This window comes from Grampus griseus, assembly GCF_964374135.1.
Source record: "Grampus griseus genome assembly, chromosome: 4".
Classification (NCBI taxonomy): Eukaryota; Metazoa; Chordata; class Mammalia; order Artiodactyla; family Delphinidae; genus Grampus; species Grampus griseus.
This window is the reverse complement of record NC_138997.1, coordinates 101,593,937-101,613,601: the sequence shown is the minus strand read 5'-3', so window position 1 is coordinate 101,613,601 and position 19,665 is coordinate 101,593,937. Positions and strand designations below refer to the sequence as shown.

At 40.7% G+C, this 19,665-nt stretch overlaps 1 protein-coding gene across 1 annotated transcript in view; it reads left to right on the top strand.

Annotated features, from left to right (window-relative positions):
* Window positions 1-19,665, top strand: part of CC2D2A (coiled-coil and C2 domain containing 2A) — a 135,461-nt gene that overhangs the window by 24,923 nt on the left and 90,873 nt on the right. The window contains exons 5-9 of the mRNA XM_082653861.1: window positions 8,638-8,726; window positions 9,056-9,157; window positions 13,679-13,780; window positions 14,525-14,701; window positions 17,120-17,282. Coding sequence (XP_082509987.1) covers window positions 8,638-8,726; window positions 9,056-9,157; window positions 13,679-13,780; window positions 14,525-14,701; window positions 17,120-17,282 — 633 coding nt within the window. The remainder of the gene's footprint in view (window positions 1-8,637; window positions 8,727-9,055; window positions 9,158-13,678; window positions 13,781-14,524; window positions 14,702-17,119; window positions 17,283-19,665) is intronic.

Here is a 19,665-nt window from a genome sequence, read left to right as displayed (position 1 = left end):
CACGATATATTTAAAGTGATGAAAGGGAGGAAACTGCAACCCAGAATGCTCTACCTGGCAAGGATCTCATTCAGATTTGACAGAGAAATCAAAAGCTTTACAGATAAGCAAAAGCTAAGAGAATTCAGCACCACCAAACCAGCTCTACAACAAATGCTAAGGGAACTTCTCTAACTGGGAAATACAAAAAGAGAAAAGGACCTACAAAAACAAACCCAAAACAATTAATAAAATGGAAATAGGAACATACATATCTATAACTATCTTGAATGTGAACAGATTAAATGCTCCAACCAAAAGACACAGGCTTGCTGAAGGGATACAAAAGCAAGACCCATATATATGCTGTCTGCAAGAGACCCACTTCAGGCCTAGGAACACACACAGACTGAAAGTGAGGGGATAGAAAAAGATACTCCATGGAATGGAAATCAGAAGAAAGCTGGAGTAGCAATACTCATGTCAGATAAAATAGACTTTAAAATAAAGAATGTTATAAGAGAGAAGAAAGGACATGACATAATGATCAAGGGATCAATCCAAGAAGAAGATATAACAATTATAAATATATATGCACCCAACATAGGAGCACCTCAATACATACGGCAAATGCTAACAGCTATAAAAGAGGAAATCAATAGTAACATAGTAATAGTGAGGGACTTTAACACCTCACTTACACCAATGGACAGATCAGCCAGAAAGAAAATTAAAAAGGAATCACAGCTTTAAATGACACAGTAGACCAGATAGATTTAATTAATATTTATAGGACATTCCATCCGAAAACAGCAGATTACAATTTCTTCTCAAGTGCACATGGAACATTCTCCGGGATAGATTACATCTTGGGTTACAAATCAAGCCTCGGTAAATTTAAGAAAATTAAAATCATATCAAGCATCTTTTCTGACCACAACACTATGAGATTAGAAATAAATTACAGGGAAAAAAACATAAAAAGCACAAACACATGGAGGCTAAACAATACGTTACTAAATAACCAAGAGATCACTGAAGAACTCAAAGAAGAAATCAAAAAATACCTAGAGACAAAATGACAATGAAAACATGACAATCCAAAACCTATTGGATGCAGCAAAAGCAGTTCTAAGAGGGAAGTTTATAGTAATATAATCCTACCTCAAGGAACAAGAAAAATCTCAAATAATCTAACCTTACACCTAAAAGAAGCAGAGAAAGAACAAACAAAACCCAAAGTTAGTAGAAGGAAAGAAATCATAAAGATCAGAGCAGCAATAAATGAAATAGAAACAAAGAAAACAATAGCAAAGATCAATAAAACTAAAAGCTGGTTCTTTGAGAAAATAAACAAAATTTATAAACCTTTAGCCAAACTCATCAAGAAAAAGAGGGAGAGGACTCAAATCAAAATTAGAAATGAAAAAGAAGTTACAATGGACACCGCAGAAATACAAAGTATCCTAAGAGACTACTATAAGCAACTCTATGCCAATAAAATGGACAACCTGGAAGAAATGGACAAATTCATAGAAACACATAACCTTCCAAGACTGAACCAGGAAGAAATAGAAAATATGGACAGACCAATCACAAGTAATGAAATTGAAACTGTGATTAAAAATCTTCCAATAAACAAAAGTCCAGGACCAGATGACTTCACAGGTGAACTGTATCAAACATTTAGAGAAGAGTTAACACCCATCCTTCTCAAACTCTTCCAAAAAACTGCAGAGGAAGGAACACTCCCACACTCATTCTATGAGGCCACCATCACGCTCATACCAAAGCCAAACAGAGACACTACAAAAAAAGAAAATTACAGACCAGTATCAATGATGAATATAGATGCAAAACTCCTCAACAAAATACTAGCAAACAGAATCCAACAACACATAAAAAAGATCATACAGCATGATTATGTAGGATTTGTCCCAGAGTTGCCAAGGATTCTTCAATATACGCAAATCAATAAATGTGATACACCATATTAACAAACTGAAGAATAAAAACCATATGATCATCTCAATTGATGCAGAAAAAGCTTTTGACAAAATTCAACACCGATTTATGATAAAAATTCTCCAGAGAGTGGGCATAGAGGGAACCTACTTCAACATATTAAAGGCCATATATGACAAACCCACAGCAAAACATCATTCTCAATGGTGAAAAACTGAAAGCACTTCCTCTAAGATCTGTAACAAGACAAGGATGTCCACTCTTGCCACTATTATTCAACATAGTTCTGGAAGTCCTAGCCACGGCAATCAGAGAAGAGAAAGAAATAAAAGGAATACAAATTGGAAAAGAAGTGAAACTGTCAACTGTTTGCAGATGACCTGATACTATACATAGAGAATCCTAAAGATGCCACCAGAAAACTACTAGAGCTAAACAATGAATTTGGTAAAGTTGCAGGATACAAAATTAATGCACAGAAATCTCTTGCATTCCTATACACTAACAATGAAAGATCAGAAAGAGAAATCAGGGAAACAATCCATTCAGCACTGCAACAAAAAGAATAAAATATCTTGGAATAAACCTACTTAAGGAAGTAAAAGACCTGTACTCAGAAAACTATAAGACACTGTTGAAAGCAATCAAAGATGACACAAACAGATGGAGAAATATACCATGTTCTTGGATTGGAAGAATCAATATTGTGAAAATGACTATATTACCCAAAGTAATCTACAGATTCGATGCAATCCCTATCAAATTACCAATGGCATTTTTTACAGAACTAGAAAAAATCTTAAAATTTGTATGGAGACACAAAAGACCCCAAATAGCCAAAGCAATCTTGAGGGCAAAAAACAGCTGGAGGAATCAGACTTCCTGACTTCAGACTATACTATAAGGCTACAGTAATCAAGACAATATGGTACTGGCACAAAAACAGAAATATAGATCAATGGAGCAGGATAGAAAGCCCAGAGATAAACCCACGCACCTATGGTCAACTAATATATGACAAAGGAGGCAAGGATATACAATGGAGAAAAGACAGTCTCTTCAATAAGTGGTGTTGGGAAAACTGGACAGCTACATGTAAAAGAATGAAATTAGAACACTCCCTAACACCCTACACAAAAATAAACTCAAAATGGATTAAAGACCGAAATATAAGACTGGACCCTATAAAACTCTTAGAGGAAAACATAGGCAGAACACTCTATGACATAAATCACAGCAAGATCTTTTTTGGCCCACCTCCTAGAGTAATGGAAATAAAAACAAAAATAAACAAATGGGACCAAATGAAACTTAAAAGCTTTTGCACAGCAAAGGAAACTATAAACAAGACAAAAAGACAACCCTCAGAATGGGAGAAAATATTTGCCAACGAATCAATGGACAAGGGATTAATCTCCAAAATATATAGACAGCTCATGCAGCTCAATATTAAAAAAACAAACAACCCAATCAAAAAATGGGCAGAAGACTTAAATAGACATTTCTCCAAAGAAGACATGCAGATGGCCATGAGACACATTAAAAGCTGCTCAACATCACTAATTAGTAGAGAAATGCAAATCAAAACTGCAATGAGGTATCACCTCACACCGATTAGAATGGGCATCAGAAAATCTACAAACAACAAATGCTGGAGAGGGTGTGGAGAAAAGGGAACCCTCTTGCACTGTTGGTGGGAATGTAAATTGATACAGCCGCTTTGGAGAACAGTATGGAGGTTCCTTAAAAGACTAAAAATAGAATTACCATATGACCCAGCAATCCCACTACTGGACATATACCCCCAGAGAAAACCATAATTCAAAAATACATATGCATCCCAGTGTTCATTGAAGAAGTATTTACAATAGCCAGGTCATGGAAGCAGCATAAATTCATCTGCCCATCGACAGACAAATGGAAAAAGAAGATGTGGTACATATATACAATGGAATATTCCTCAGCCATGAAAAGGAACGTGACTGGGTCATTTGTAGAGACGTGGATGGACCTAGAGACTGTCACACAGAGTGAAGTAAGTCAGAGAGAGAAAAACAAATATTGTATATTAAACGCATATATGTGGAATCTAGATAAATGGTACAGATGAACCGGTTTGCAAGGCAGAAATAGAGACGCAGATGTAGAGAACAAACGTATGGACACCAAAGGGGGAAAGTGGTGGTGGTGGGATGAATTGGGAGATTGGGATTGACGTATATAAACAAATATGTATAAAATAGATAATTAAAAAATAGCTTTAAAAAAAAGTCTTCACTGCTCACCATCTTAAGTTGAATTTTTGATTGAGTTATTTATTATCAATATCAATAATGCACAACTGATGAAGACATAAAGGTACTGTAAAATTTCTTCAATATGTATTAATCATAAGAAGTAAAATAAATAAATAAAAGCTTTCAGTAGCATATTCTTTAGAAGAGAAAGGTAGAAGAGTGAGGTAACTAACCAAGAATCATAGGCACACTCTCCTATTTGACAATCTGTGAATTCAGATAGTACCAACTCAAATCCAACCAACTTAGTCATTCCTCAGTATCCACAGGGATTGGTTCCAGGACCACTCCCCGCCCCACCCTGCCCTGTGGATATCAAAATCCATCGATGCTCAGGTCCCTTATATAAAATGGCATAGAATTTGCATATAACCTACATACATCATCCTGTATACTTTAAATGATGTCTTGATTATTTATAATACCTAATACAATGTCAGTGTTATGTAAATAGTTGCTGGTTCGCAGCAAATTCAAGTCTTGCTTTTTGGAACTTTCTGGAATTTTTTCTAAACATTTTCTATCCGTGCCTGGTTAAATCAGCAGATGCAGAACCCATGGACACAGAGGGCTGGCTGAACTGCATTTCAAATTTTATGTCAAGTCCTTGGAAAGTCCTCATACACCCCAATGTATACAGAGAGCTCTGGTCTGGGCAGTGTGATTCACAGAACAAATGGTCTATAAAGACGTGTGGGAATGTCTGCAAAAGTAAGGGAAAGAGGGGAGCACTTCCAGATGGTGGAGTGAAGACTTTGTTTTCTGAGGGGTCACGTATAATGGAAGTGGTTTAAAGAAAAATGGAACACGTCCAACTTGTGATGCAGTCCGTAAGGAGAGAGAAATAGGGTACAGTGAGTATGGGTGACAGGAAAAGGTGACAGCACGGAGAAGATCTGGAAGCAACACGAGGCTAATGAAGCTTTGGGATTCACGGGTTTGCTGAGCAGCCAGTGCAGTGTTGCTGAATTTGTAATCCCTGCTGCCTCTGATGAAAAACATCACATGGCCAAGGAAATCCATATTTCATACTAATGGACATTATGTATATATTTTTAATGGAATGTCTTGAAATTCTCTCATTACCCATAAGTTCTTGCATGTCCTCAACTCAAATCTTTAATAATTTAAAAAATTATTTTCATTGCACTCTTGGATAACTGTGGAAACTTTATGCATGCCAGATTTTCTTAGCTGTGTCACAGAGCCTGTTTAGTAAATGTGGAATCACACCCTTTTTCAAGTTTGGCAAATCACTTCTTAGCCCCAGGGAAAGACAAATAGAGTCAGTCTGGGACCACTAGCTCATTAGTCATGTAGTGGAGTAACTGACAGTAAGGCGGGAAAATGTCTTATGAGGATTGTCTTCGTGTTTCTAGCTGTTTAAAGACACTCTGTTTGCCATGGACTACCAACATAAAAATGAAAGTCCCTAAGCCCTATTAGTTATTAGGTCAAAGGGAGTGAAATAGTACACTTGGTTTCCATGGTTATCATGGTAGTAATATTACCTTAAAAAGAAAAAAGTTGTCATCATCTGATTTCATCCAAATGAGGATTGCATTTATTTTGTTTGAAATCCCTCTTTAAGTATAATATCTCTCACACCCTCATGGTTCCTTCATGTGTTTTCCTTTATTGATATAGTGCTACAAGGTGCCAGGTACAAAAGTCACCAACATGGTCCTTGCCCTCAAGCAGGTCACATTTTAGCTGGGAAAATAACATCTCACCACCTAGTTGTACAGATCAGATTTGGAAATCTTTATGCCCTCCAAATGCCTTTCACTAACACAGAGTTTTGAAAAACTCAGGCAAGAACTACTTTTCACCACTTCAGAATTTTTCAAGTTTTTTAAAACTAATACGTACTAAAGAAGCCCCTTTGGTTTCTTTAGTAAGAAGAGATAGTGTTTAAATAAAATATCTTGTCTCTCTTTTAAAGAATAATTCATAAAATTATTCTAATGAGCTCCATGTACACAGTAGCTATTTTAAGTCAATTTGAAAAACTAGATCTCTTTAAAAAAATGCAGGGCGAAGGGGAGTAAATAAACAAGATTTTTTTTCACGTTCAAAAGCATGCCTTGTTAACTATGAAAGGGCAGCTCTCTAGAGACAGAAGCAAAGAGAGTGATCAGCCAGAGAACAGGATGGGCAAGCCCCAGGGGGTCCAGTCTAGAAGCCCTTCTTTATCAGCCTAGGTGGTCCACACACACTTAGTGACACTTACCTGTGCCCGCCCTTTGTGGCTGAAAACCATAGAACCTGGGAGAGGAAGGAGGTACTAATCAAATAACCACACAAATATATAAATTCACAATGTGACAAACGCGATACAGGACAAGTCTTGGGACTTTGACATGGAGATATGATCTACCATGGGTAGATGATCTTTAAAATAGGAAATAATGACTTGATTTTTTACGTGAGTTGAAAAACAATGCCAAAGGCCTTTTTATCGAGCTAATGGAGATTCTTCTAAAGAACTTGAACCTCAATCCACACATGCAAGACTGTGATCTTCACTACAATTATTTCATGCTTTCCTACAGGCATTGAGGAAATGGCATGATTGGTGCCTGATAAAGTAGGATTTTACATCTATCACACAGAAGGAAGGAAGCCCAGCCTCAGCACTGAGTGGCCAAGTTGCAGAAATAGCTCCAAAGCCCAGGATCGCTTTTCTGCATAAGCGGAGGCCGAAGGGCGAGCACAGTGGCCTCTGCCCGTCATCACTTCCTCTCTCTGCCACAGTTCCTTCCACCTGCTAATAAATCATCTTGCCTTCTCTATTTCTTTCATTTTTTAGCCTTCGTCCCTTAACAGTGCCAATGGCTACAGGGTCAGAAGCCTCCTGTCTCTGCACTGTCTCCTTCGGGAAAGGTTTTCTCAAAACGTTAACATCACCACGGTAGAAACGTTTCCTAAGTCTTCATCTTGGAGCCTGGACCCCTTCCCGGAGCTCAGGTGCAGGACAAGCACACATTTCCATATCCTGCCAGCACCTCAGACTCATTCCAGCTGCAAAGTGACCCCCTTCAGTATCTCCCAGACTGGCTTCCCTTCTCTTGTCTCTTTCTCAGGAACCCCAAACCCCCACTCACCTCAGTCAAAACCTCAGACACCTTCACCTTCTCTTTCTTGCTCTAAACCGGGGGTCCTCCAACTTGAGTGTGTCTTTAAATCACCCAGATGGTGGTTCCACCTCCAGGTTCTGATTCACCGAGTGTGTCTGGCCTGAGTGTTTGCCCGTCCACCAAGTGCCCAGAAGATGCTGCTACTGCTGGGAGAACTAGTGCCCTACTCGCCATCGTCACTAGGGACAACTGTATCATTTTTCTTGTGGCATCTTCGCAATTATTCCCACAGACTCCCTCTTTATTATCTCACCAGGGTATCCCAGCTGGGGTCCCTGGTGCCTCCACCCCAACCATGCTGTACCTGCAGACCCAGGGACAGCCTCAGAAAATGCTGCTTCACTTCCTCCTCTCTCCACATCCTTCAAGACATCCCCACCGCATGGAGAATATATTCCAGACTCCTTCATGTGACATCAGAGGCTCCCCATGACTTGACCCCAAACTCCTTCTGCAATCTTATCTTCTACTTCATCCCAGTAGAGCCTCTCTGCTCCAAGCATAACATTCTGTTCCCCAAATGCTTTGTTCTATTTCCACCTCTTTCATAATGGTGCAGAGCATTTGAGACCAAATCCCAAGCATTCCACTTCCTAGGTGTGCAATCGCCATGCCAGTCAGTTATCACAGAGGGCCTCAGAGTCTTCATCTTCAAGGTGCCAGGTGATCCCTCCTAGCAGGGATGGCATAAGATTGACGAGAAGATGCATTCAACACATTATCACAGAGCCCGACACAAAATAGCTGAACAACGTTTCATGATATTTATGTATAGGTTTAATAATATGTACAAAATATGTGTTGTCTGTATGAGATAGCCCGGGGCTATAGAACCTCTCATAGAAAAGGTTTCTCTGACTGAAGTTATCAGTGCTGTTGAAAGTTGAACTCCGAAATCAATAGCCATCCATTCATCCGACAAGCCTGTTTCTCAAATCAACAAATTCGAGAAACTCTTCCCAATGGAAATTGAATTGGTAAGTGTGTCTGTGCCTTGAATAGTCAAATGTCATTCGTTTTATTCTTAGTTAAGTCGATGTAACAGCCTTGATAGGACCGAGGTTTTCACTGTCCGTCTTAAAGAAGCCAAGACATGTCCTTATTACATCAAATGGACGGTTATCAGCACTATCTCATGATTGCTTACGTGAAGTTCTAAATTTGCAAAATAAAATTACATTCTCTTGCCATTTTTCAATCTAATCTTCCCTTTGGAAAAAAAAATGTTTTAAAGTAATTTTCTTGTATTGTTTTAGGCTTACCTCCAATTCCTTCAGCTTCCAGAACAGGCTTTGCAGAATTTTCCATGAGAGAACGCATGAGGGAGAAATTACAAGCTGCAAGGGTGAGAGAAACCACAGGAATATTTTGTTCGGTGCTGACTGCAATGCTTCTGGTCTTGTCTAGCTTGCTTTGTTTGCTCAAAACTGCATGGATTTGAATACCGTTAAATTTGTTTTTCATGTTCTAAATGTTAATGCAGTATTTAACATTGGCACAGATGAAAATTATACTTAAGAAGAATTTAACATCCTTTTTCTAAATCATTGTTCTTATCTCTTAAAGAAGTATAACATGTATTTTTTACTGATTTATTTTCTCCTAAGATGGTGACCAAGATTTTCATAGCATCACTGACATGATGTAGCAATAATTTTCTGTTCGACTTTTTAGTCCAAAGCAGAAAGTGCGTTGCTGCAGGAAATTCCCACCCCTCGGCCCAGGCGCTTACGACGTCCCAGTGAGAAAGAATTGGAGACTGAATTTGGCACAGAGGTGAGAAATGGGCCATCCCTACTTTGTGACCAAGGACAATGAAGCAGAATACAAATTTTCCAGCAAAAGTTCTAGAACAGAGCTATGCACAGACGAGGTGTTAAATGCTTATTATTAATAATAATAGCTACTATTTATAAAGTGCTACTCGGTGCCAGGCGTTTTGCCAAGTCTGCCCCATGTTATCACATGCCCTTATCCCAACACACCTATGAGGTGGGTACTATTATTTCCATTCACATTTGATATATGAGGTTCAGAGGGGCTGCAAAGCTATCCCCAGGTCACAGAGCATGTACATGGAGGAGTCCGGATTTGACCCCAGCTCTATCTCATTCCCAGTCTGTCTCAAGGGTCAGTGTTGCTGGGTCCATGGATCTTGCTGGGAAACAGAGAAAGAGATGAGAGTAGAATCTGATCGTGGGGGCCTGAGTGTTACACTAAGGAGCACTGATGGCTTTTCATAAGCAGTGGAAAGCAATTGACAATAGGATCGGGAGGTGGTTTGAACGCACTGGGTTGATTTCTGTTTGAATCTGAGATGCTGGTGAGGCATCACAGCACGTGTTCCTCTGGAGATGCACATAGAGGAAGGGACCTGGGGCTGGAGAAACAGATTTTGGAAGCATTTCTACTGTGGTCAGTTTTGAAGTTTTGAGAGTGCCTTTGCTTCCTGAGGGAAAGAAGACTGAATGAAGACAGTCTTACACTTGGAGAAAAACTGACAGTAAAAGCCCATGAATCAGAGTAGAAGCCAGTAAAAGACAGAAAGACGTAGCGGGGATGTTGCTGAAGGACAAGCATGTAAGAGGGTAAAAGAAGGAACAGAAAGAACAGAGCAAATGGCTCAATGAAGTGTTTGCAAGTCTAATCCAATGGTTTGTTGTTGATGATGATGGTTTTGGTTGTTTTCAAAGTCTATGCTTTAGGGATATTTCTGAAACACAACCACTGATTTCTTAGATGATGCCTTTTCTTTTTCTATGATGAGATGCTACAAATTTTTACCTATATTCAACCCAAACAAGCCAGAGATTGCATGATTACAAGGAAAGTTGCAGCCATCCTCATAGGTTGTTGGAACACTCAGTCAGTCCCCTAAAAAGGCTTTATGACAATTTGCTACTCCATTCTACTGAGGACACATTTCTTGTTCTTTAATTCCAATTTATTTTCTTCCGTAAGAGCCATAATTGTAAGAGCCATAATTCTAAAATACTGGAAAATAAAGAAAAAGCCCCTGAAATCCCATCATGATGACACAAACACTTTGATTGTTTCAGCAGTTGTGTGAGTCTCGGCTTCTGGTCAAGTGGCCTAAGTGATAGGAGGGCCTGGTCTCCTATATCCGGCCTTGTATGTATCTTCTGATGGATAATCATTTCATACAGTCATGGTAGTTTTCACTTGTCCATGGGCCATGAATATGATACCCAAATCAAGTTGGAAGCTTTAGAGGTAAAAATGTAGTCTCTTGGCCCATAGGGTATTTATTTCTCCTTGTGAGCAGGACCTTGACTTGTATGTCTGTCATAGTCTATCTCCCCTAAGAGCCATTCTGTGGATTTGAGGCAAACATCAACTGCCTTGCCCTTAGACCTGATCTCATGTTGCTAATGGAACATACCATTCACAAGCACATTTCTTCATGTATACACCTCAACCCAGAAGGAATATCTAAAAAGTGGTCCATTTATATCCTATGGAGCAAAGAGCAAAGCACACGAAGAACCCAGATGCTGGACCTCAGCTGCCCAGCATTCAGTGCTGGCAATCTCACACACTAGCTGGGTGACCTTGGACATGTAACTTATCTACTCTCTGGACCCCATTTTCCACCTCTGTAAAATAGGGATACTACTAGAACCCAATTCTTGGTATTGTTTTGAGGATTAAATGATCTCATACATGCTACAGTGTTTCAGACAGCACCTGGCACATGGTAAGCCCTCTCTCTGTAAGTGGTAGCTAGTGTTAGAGGCTGTAGGGTCAGAGTGAAAAGGAGAAACCAGTTGGGAATATGGCAGAGAATCCAAATTATCAACACAAACCTGTGCTTAACTCTTGTTTGCATTTCTATTTACTTTATACTCAGCAGACTTGTGATAAGAGAACAAAGCCAAACACAAATCTCTAAGAACATGTCAACATCAAAGTGGAAATAACACAGAACTTTTGACTACTTGGTCTCCACTAGACACCACCATAACGTCTTTATTTTCTGGGCCTGGTTCTCTGTCCCAGGTGACCCAAGTTCTGATCCCTTGACACACTCTACCTGTGGCCCAGCCAGCATCTACAGGAGACTCCTTCCTGCCAGGTGCCCACTGGGCTCTGAATACACAGGGATGTCAGTCACAGCCTACTCTCAAGGATCCCAGTAGGGATGACAGGCAGGTTATCAGACAATGGAAGTACAGGATGATTAAGATCTGTGGTGGGTGCTATTAGGAGCTCATAGAAAGGGCACGTGGCTCCAGCCTTGGAGTCAGGTTACGTAAAATCTGAGGAGTCTTGGCGTAGGCAATGGTTCCTTATCTCTGACTCCAAAACACAAGTGGCAAAAGAATAAATAGATACACTGGACTTCATCAAAATTAAACATTTCTGAGCTTCAAAGAAACCATCAAGAAAGTGAAAAGACAACACACAGAATGGGAGAAATTATTTGGAAATCATATATCTTGATTAATATCATGGCTGATATCAAGAATGTATAAAAATCTGAGGTATCTGCAAGACAATCCAGATTAGGATGTCTTTTAAGGAATTAAAAACATTGATTAGCAGTTTAGAAGAGAGATCAGGGCTAGAACTAGTATATTTTGTAGTTATGGTATGGTAAAAGTAATGAGACTTGATATTGCCTAGTTCAAGCTAGAAGAGGGCCATAGAGCCTTCTTGGAGGATACAACAAATTCAAGGGTGAGAAAGAATTCCTAGCTGGACACATGCACGTATCATGATAGGCATTCAAGTTGAAATTAAATGTCATTATTACTCTAAGCTTATATAAAGATATTATAGATAATAGTTCTTTAAAATTTAATTCTGCACACTCAATCCTTTTAAATATATTTAATAGCTTTTAATATGCTAGTATAATTTACTTTTAAATATTTTTAGATCTTAATAAAAATTAAATTACAAGCTTTTTGATCAAGCCCATAAATATCATAATAAAACCATCAATATTACAATAAAAGACACCAATGAAATTGTATTTTCGGAACTTAATAGCCTCTATGCCAAGCAAGTATAGAAAGGGATGGGAAGAAACAAAAAGAATAAAATACTAATCTCCGCATACACATATTTGCCACATGGAATTTAACCTACTTATCTTTTTTTTCTAAACGGCTAGTGTTTCTGCCTGGTCTTGTGTTTTAGTATCATCATCTTTACAGTTCTCTAAAACCCAAGGCTTGCCTACACACAGAGTCAAGCTTCTCTTCTCTCTTATTGGTTGAGCCCTTGGCTTGTTTTCATGCTGTCAAACATATCAGTCTCCCTCGTGGGCTATCGGAGGTGGGGGATTCTGAGGCAGGCAGGAGCAGAATGGCATCCTCAGCAGTGAACGAGAAAGCTTTAGCCCTGTTTTATGAGAAGACTAAACTTGGAAAATCCTTAGAAAGTCTTCCTGATCCAGCACTAGAACCTGATCTTTAGTCTACGCTAATTTTTTTCAGTTGTTTCTCCTTACACTAAGTAATACCCATCTGCTTCTTTCCTCATCTTCAAAAGCACCATTTAAAATTCTGGAATTTACCAAGACAAATAACAATTCTTGGCATTGCACTGCGACATTTATTCATTAGCACGCCTTCAACTTCTATATAATTGAGTACTAGTACATAACTACTTAACCTTATACTGCAAAATGAGAAGATGGAGGAAAAGCGTAGAATTTTACATAAATTGGAAGTGTATGTGTTCTCTTGCTAGTATGATAGATTATACCCAATTGATGTCCTCATTTTTATTCTGGCCATTGCTGGACATCTAGCTGCATTTAGGTGAAATTTTATAGCACCTTATCTTAGCTGTTCCAAGTGTTTCTAGCTTTCATCACACAGGTGTCTCTGGATAAATGCCTGAGGAGACTCAGTCAGCCATTCTGAGATTTAAACAAAACTGAAAGGCCAGGGCTGGGGCAGCCCTTGCCCACTTGGACTTATTTATAATCATTGATACTTTTCATCATAGACTGTTTGGAAATGATGCTCTGTGAGCTGGATAATCTATTGATCTATAGGATGAAATAACACTTTTCATTTTCAGGTTTAATGACAATAAAATTTTATATTTGTTTAGTCTTGAGAGAGACAGAGCTGAGTAAGAAAATATTCAGCCACGTTAACATTCAAATATATTTGAAATTTGTAAACATTTCATTCCTTAGAAATGGTGAGATGCATCAATGGTCAGAAGATAAGACTTTTGAAGGTTAATGCTTGTGTTAGAACATCCTTAGTTTCTTGATTTAAATGGCGTCTCTATCTTTTTTTTCTACTCGTATAGCCAGGTAGAGAGGTACAAAGGACTCAACAAGAAGATGACTCCCAAGGTTTTTCAAGAGTAAAATTCCATGATTCTGCGCGAAAAATCAAGTCTAAACCCCCGGTGAGAAATCCTGTGTTTTTAAATCATGTTTGTTTTAAATCATGCATTCTTTAAATCATGTATTTTGTTGATTTGTTTGTTTTTCAAAAATATTCAATGAGAAATGACTATACACACAAGCTGACTCCTATTGCATGGAGTATGCGAGAAAAAGTATGAGAAATGATTCCTACTTTTGAAATCCTAGAATCATGTGGAGAGATTAGAATACTGCCTACTTTGGGGAAGGGAAATGCATGGAAGGGCAGGAAATGTTCATGATAAGACTACTTGTTCAGCCATGAAGTTGCACCAGCTTTTACTATGGGGAAAAAAAGGGGATAATAACTCAAGAAGAGTTAAAACAAACTCCCCCAAATGATCTTTTTTTTAATAAAAAAGTTTAACAAACACTGTATTGCTCAAAATTAAAAGTATCTCAGCATTGGCCTATAAAACAATTGAATCCACTTTTTTGCATTTTAATCATCTTTTCTAAAGCATTTACTGATATAAATAATGTATTTATGTGCTTGTAGGAAGGTAAATAATTGCTGATTTATAAAAAAAGTAACTCATTAAAGTTAGTTAACTAAGGAGGCCTGTTGCATCTGTTAAAGTTCACCACCTTCAACAAAGGTAATATGCTTAGGAGGCCTAGAACGTGCCTGATGCTCTGAGCATCCAGCCAGCTGTCAGTGAACCGTGCAGAGGTCACCTCAGTTTAGATAATCCCAAATTCTATTGCTTGCTGCTTCTCTGTAGGTTCCGCCTGGCTTCCCTTCTGCTGAGGAAGCCTATAACTTTTTTACTTTCAACTTTGATCCCGAACCAGAGGAATCAGAGGAAAAACCAAAAGCAAAAAGTAGACATGGAACTAACCAAGAGGAGGAGGAAGGAGAGGAAGAAGAGCCACCTATGCAAGAAGGAGTAAACAAAATGGTATTTAGTATTAGGATGGTAATGAGGAGAGGGATGATGATGCTATTGGTGATGATGCTATTGGTGATGATGGTGATGATGGTATTGGGGATGATGGGGATGATGGGGATGATGATCGTGATGATGGTGATGGGGACGATGATGGGGACGATGATGGGGACAATGATTGTGATGATATCCCATCCAGGAAAAAAGTGGCTGGGAACAAACTCAACACCACCACACAGAACAACTCATCCATGTCCTAACTGAAAGCAATAAGAATACCAGATTCACATTGCTTTCTTAGCCCTTGATTTTACCCCATAATCTTGGGACTAAGTACCTTAATTAAATCTGTCCATCTTTCTCTTGTGGGAAAAAAAAAAGTGTAGCAACATCGTTTGCAGATTTTTCTTGCTAGACTCCACACAAGGATTAGTATTCATTTCATATACAAAATGTTTACCTCTCCAAGGCAAATGAAACCTCTCTCTCTCTCTCTCCCCCCACAACCTTACAGGTGAGCAGGTTTTTGTGCCCCATACCACACCCAAGTTACAACTCAGATTCTGTAATTGTGGGTGGGATGTGTGAAATCAAAGAAAACATGCTATTAAAAATGGGCAGGGGCTTCCCTGGTGGCACAGTGGTTGAGAGTCCGCCTGCCGATGCAGGGGACACGGGTTTGTGCCCCGGTCCGGGAGGATCCCACATGCCGCGGAGCGGCTGGGCCCGTGAGCCATGGCCGCTGAGCCTGCGCGTCCGGAGCCTGTGCTCCGCAATGGGGGAGGCCACAGCAGTGAGAGACCCGCGTACCACAAAAAAAAAAAAAAAAAAAAAAAGGGCAGAGGACTTGAACAGCCATGTCTCCAAGGAAGATATACAAAGGGCCAGTAAGTACATGAAAAGATGCTTAACAGCACTAATCATTAGGGAAACGCAAATCAAAAGCACAATAAGATACCACTTTACACAAATTAAAGTGACTATTATAAGATAGATAGATAGATAGGTAGGTAGGTAGATAAAGGAAGGAAGGGAGGGAAGGAGGGAGGCAGGAAGGAAGGAAAAGTGCTGGCAAGTATGTGGAGAAACTTGTGCATTGTTGATGGTGATGCAACGTGGTACAGCTGCTGTGGAAAAAGCCTATTTCTGAGGTTCCTCAGAAATTGAAACATAGAACTAACTACCATACAATCCAGCAATACCCAAAAGAACTGAAAGCAGACACTCAAACAGATATTTGTACACTCGTGTTGACAGAAGCATTATTTACAATAGCCAGAAAGGAAGGAAATTCTGACACATGCTAAACATGGATGAACCTTGAAGACATTATGCTAAGTGAAATAAGCCGGTTACAAAAGGACAAATATCGTGTGATCCCACTTTCGTGAGGTACCTAGAGTTGTCAAGTTCATGGAGAAAGACAGTACACTGGTGGTTGCCAGGGACTGGAGGAGGGGGAAACGGGGAGATATTGTTTAATGGGGACAGAGTTTCAGTTGGGGAAGATGAAAAAGTTCTGGAGATGGATGGTGACGTTGGTTGTACGACAATGTAAATATACTTAATGCCACAGAACTGTACATTTAAATGGGGTTAATATGATACATTTTATGTTACTTATATTTTACCACATTAAAAAACAAAAAGGAAAACACACCGGAATGTTTCAGAATTTGCACAGTTGGCCTATTTCTGTGCTTAGCTTTTAGTCACCTCCCTTGAAAAATGACTCCCAGAAATGGAATTTCTTACCTAGGTCTATGAAAGCTTGGGAATACTTTAGTGTGCTCTATAATAATTGTTTTACAAATCTATATTCAGCTAGTTCTGGCTCAGGATGTCTCATGAGGCTGCAGACAAGGTGGCCAAGGCTGCATTCATCTGAAGGCTTGACTGAGTTGGGAGGGTTTGCTTCCAAGGTGGCTCACCCATCTGCCCAGCAAGTGCTGGTTGTTGGCGGGAGGCCTCAGTTCAGACCTTCCTGTAAAGCTGCCTGAGTGTCCTCATGACATGACAGCTGGTTTCCCCAAAGCAAGTGATCTGAGAGGAAGCAAGGAGGAAGCCAGGATGCCTTTTATGACCTAGTATCAGACTCTACATAACCAAACTCATATTCTACTCATAGAAGCAAGTCACTAAGTACAGCCCAGATAGAAAGGAGGAGTATCAGGCTCCACTTTTTTTTTGCGGTACACGAGCCTCTCACTGTTGTGGCCTCTCCCGTTGCGGAGCACAGGCTCCGGACGCGCAGGCTCAGCGGCCATGGCTCATGGGCCCAGCCGCTCCGCGGCATGTGGGATCTTCCCAGACCGGGGCACGAACCCACGTCCCCTGCATCGGCAGGCGGACTCTCAACCACTGCGCCACCAGTGGCGCCCTCTTGCTGTTTTTTTAATGAAATAATGCTGTTTTTTTAATGAAATGCAGGACGAGGAAGAGCTGCTCGATGGTGGGGATACTGAGCATCTCCTACTGGGCTTAGATCACGCGGCTGAAGATTTTGTGGCAGTCAGACCTGCGGAATATGAAAGTGTCCACATCCGTCTGCAGATGGAAAAAGAACTCCTGTTCATACCCAGCACGTTGACAGGTACTTGCTCTCTTTATCGTCCTACTCAACTTAGGCATCTTCGTTTTCCTTCAAATGAAATGTGGCTGGTGTATAAGGATGCCTGATTTCCACAACTGATCCCAATTTCTAATCTAATTTCATAATCAAGAAATATGTTCAGACAAAAAAATATAGAACATGGGAAAATATCCATTCAACAACACTTATCGATAGACTAGCAGAAGAAATACCAGGATGCTATGGGAACCCCTCCACCAAATCCATGACCAGTTCTGGGGCTGAGAGTGTGTGAGACTCTGAGATTCAGGCTGTGAAATGGAAAAACTCAGTTTCATCCTCTACTTACACTCAGCACTTCTAGAACACTTCTGTGACCAGATGTGTGGGTTTCTTCCCACAGCAACCAATTCTCCAACACCAGCTAGGTGTCCTACAACTGAATTCTGACAGCGTCTACCTGGGGTTAGCACAGAACCCACAGATTTAGGGCTCAGTCCCACAAGACTTCCCCCTACCTCCCATGCCAACCCTAGGTATTGGGTCACCAGGTTACCCACAGCTCTATTTGACTCTACTACAATGAGATGGTTCCACGACACCATCTTCAGGTTGAATAATTTGCTACAACAGCACGTAGAACTGAAGGAAACACTTACTTATATTTACTGGTCTATTATACACTAAAGAAAATGGTAGAGGATGCAGATGAAGAGATGCATAGGGCGAGGTATGAGGGAAAGCTTCCATGCCCTCTCCAGGCACACAACCTCCCAGCACCTCCATGCGTTCACCAACCAGGAAGCTCTCTAAACCCCTTCAGTGAGGATTGTTATGGAGGCTTCAATTATGTAGGCATGATTGATTACATCATGGCCACTGGTGATGGATTCTCTCTCTAGACCCTCTCCTGTCCCGGAGGTAGGGATAGAGGGAGGCAGATGCTGAAAGCCCCAGCCCTCTGCTCACATGCTTGGTTTCCCTGGACACCAGCACCCATCCTGACAGGAGCTCCAGCCACCTGTCATCTCATTAGCATACAGGAGACAGTTACCACTCCAGAGATTCCAGGGGTTTGAAGAGCTGTGTGCCAGGAACATGGCTGGCCAAGCTTCCTCCTCCATGGGGAAATGGCCAGGCTACTGAAGCCGGGTCCATCTGACTGATTCCCAGGTACATCTCCTTTCTCCCTCTCTTTCCTGGGTCTCCCTTTGCTCTTTTTTCCCCCTGGAATTTCCTTTCCTCCTGAGAGTTCCTGAGGGATCCCCCTAGTTCCAGTGAGTCCTGCAGGAGTGCACCCCTCAGGCTGGGAAGGAGGCCTGAGCTTATCTTACTTGGAAGTTGGATTTCTTTTCATTTGTCCTGTTCTATTTAAGTTCCAATTAAATACTGAGCCAAAAGCAAATTATTGTTTCTTTTTGAGAGGTCATTTTGAATCAACTATGTTCAAAGTATCATAATTTGCTGGACATCCCAAGTTTCTTTTTCAAGAAGGTAGCTGGCAAAAGTACCCAAGGATTTTAACTTTACAATAATAATAATAGTAATAATAATAGTGAATGCATTCTGTGCGTTGATTCCACCTGGTACTTTTCCAAATGCTTGATGTGTGTCAACGAACGTGCCTCACCCACCCACCAGGGCTGGAGAAGTGACTTTTTGTCATGCCCATTCTACAGATGAAGAAGTAGAAGCTCAGAGGAGTTAGGGATCTGGCCCAAGACCATGAAGCTAGTAAAGCAAGGCAGGTTTCCGATCTAGGGGACCTGCCCCGGAGGCCACCCACGTGCACATGCATCCTGACGCTTCTTCGGGGAGAGAGGCGTCGCAGCAGCCTTAGCCAAGGAGGAGCTTCGTCACTTGGGTTTTTGCTCAGAGGATTCACTGTCAGGCCTCTCCCTGGAGCCTAGCTGAGTTGGGGTTGGAGGTCAGACCCCAGGGGCTGTCTCAGACCGGGCCAGAAACTGGGAGTCGGTAGAGGCAGTGGAAGAGGCTTAGGGAGTCCTGGTTGCACTGGCTTGCTCTGAGCAGGGAATCGGGGCTTCCATTCCGTGGAGGCGACCCCACGACCAAGCACAGAGACCCAGCTCTTCCTTCCTGAGGTATGACCTTTAGCATGTTCCTCTACTCTCAGGTGCCTCACCTGAAGACAGGGGACAATGAAACTATCCTGCAAGGTGACTCTGGGCATTTATTTTTATTTTGAGCATTGAGGAAATAATATGAGTGAAGTGCCTATGTTGCGACTAGCACTTAGCAGGGGATCAAAAATAAGAACTTCTATTACTGTTGCTGTTTTCTTGCTACTGTTTAGAGAATGGTCTCCAAAGCAGAGTGAGTTCATCCCAGGGGTATAGGAAGAAAACATCAAGACTTCTACTTACATTTATTTTTAATCTCATCC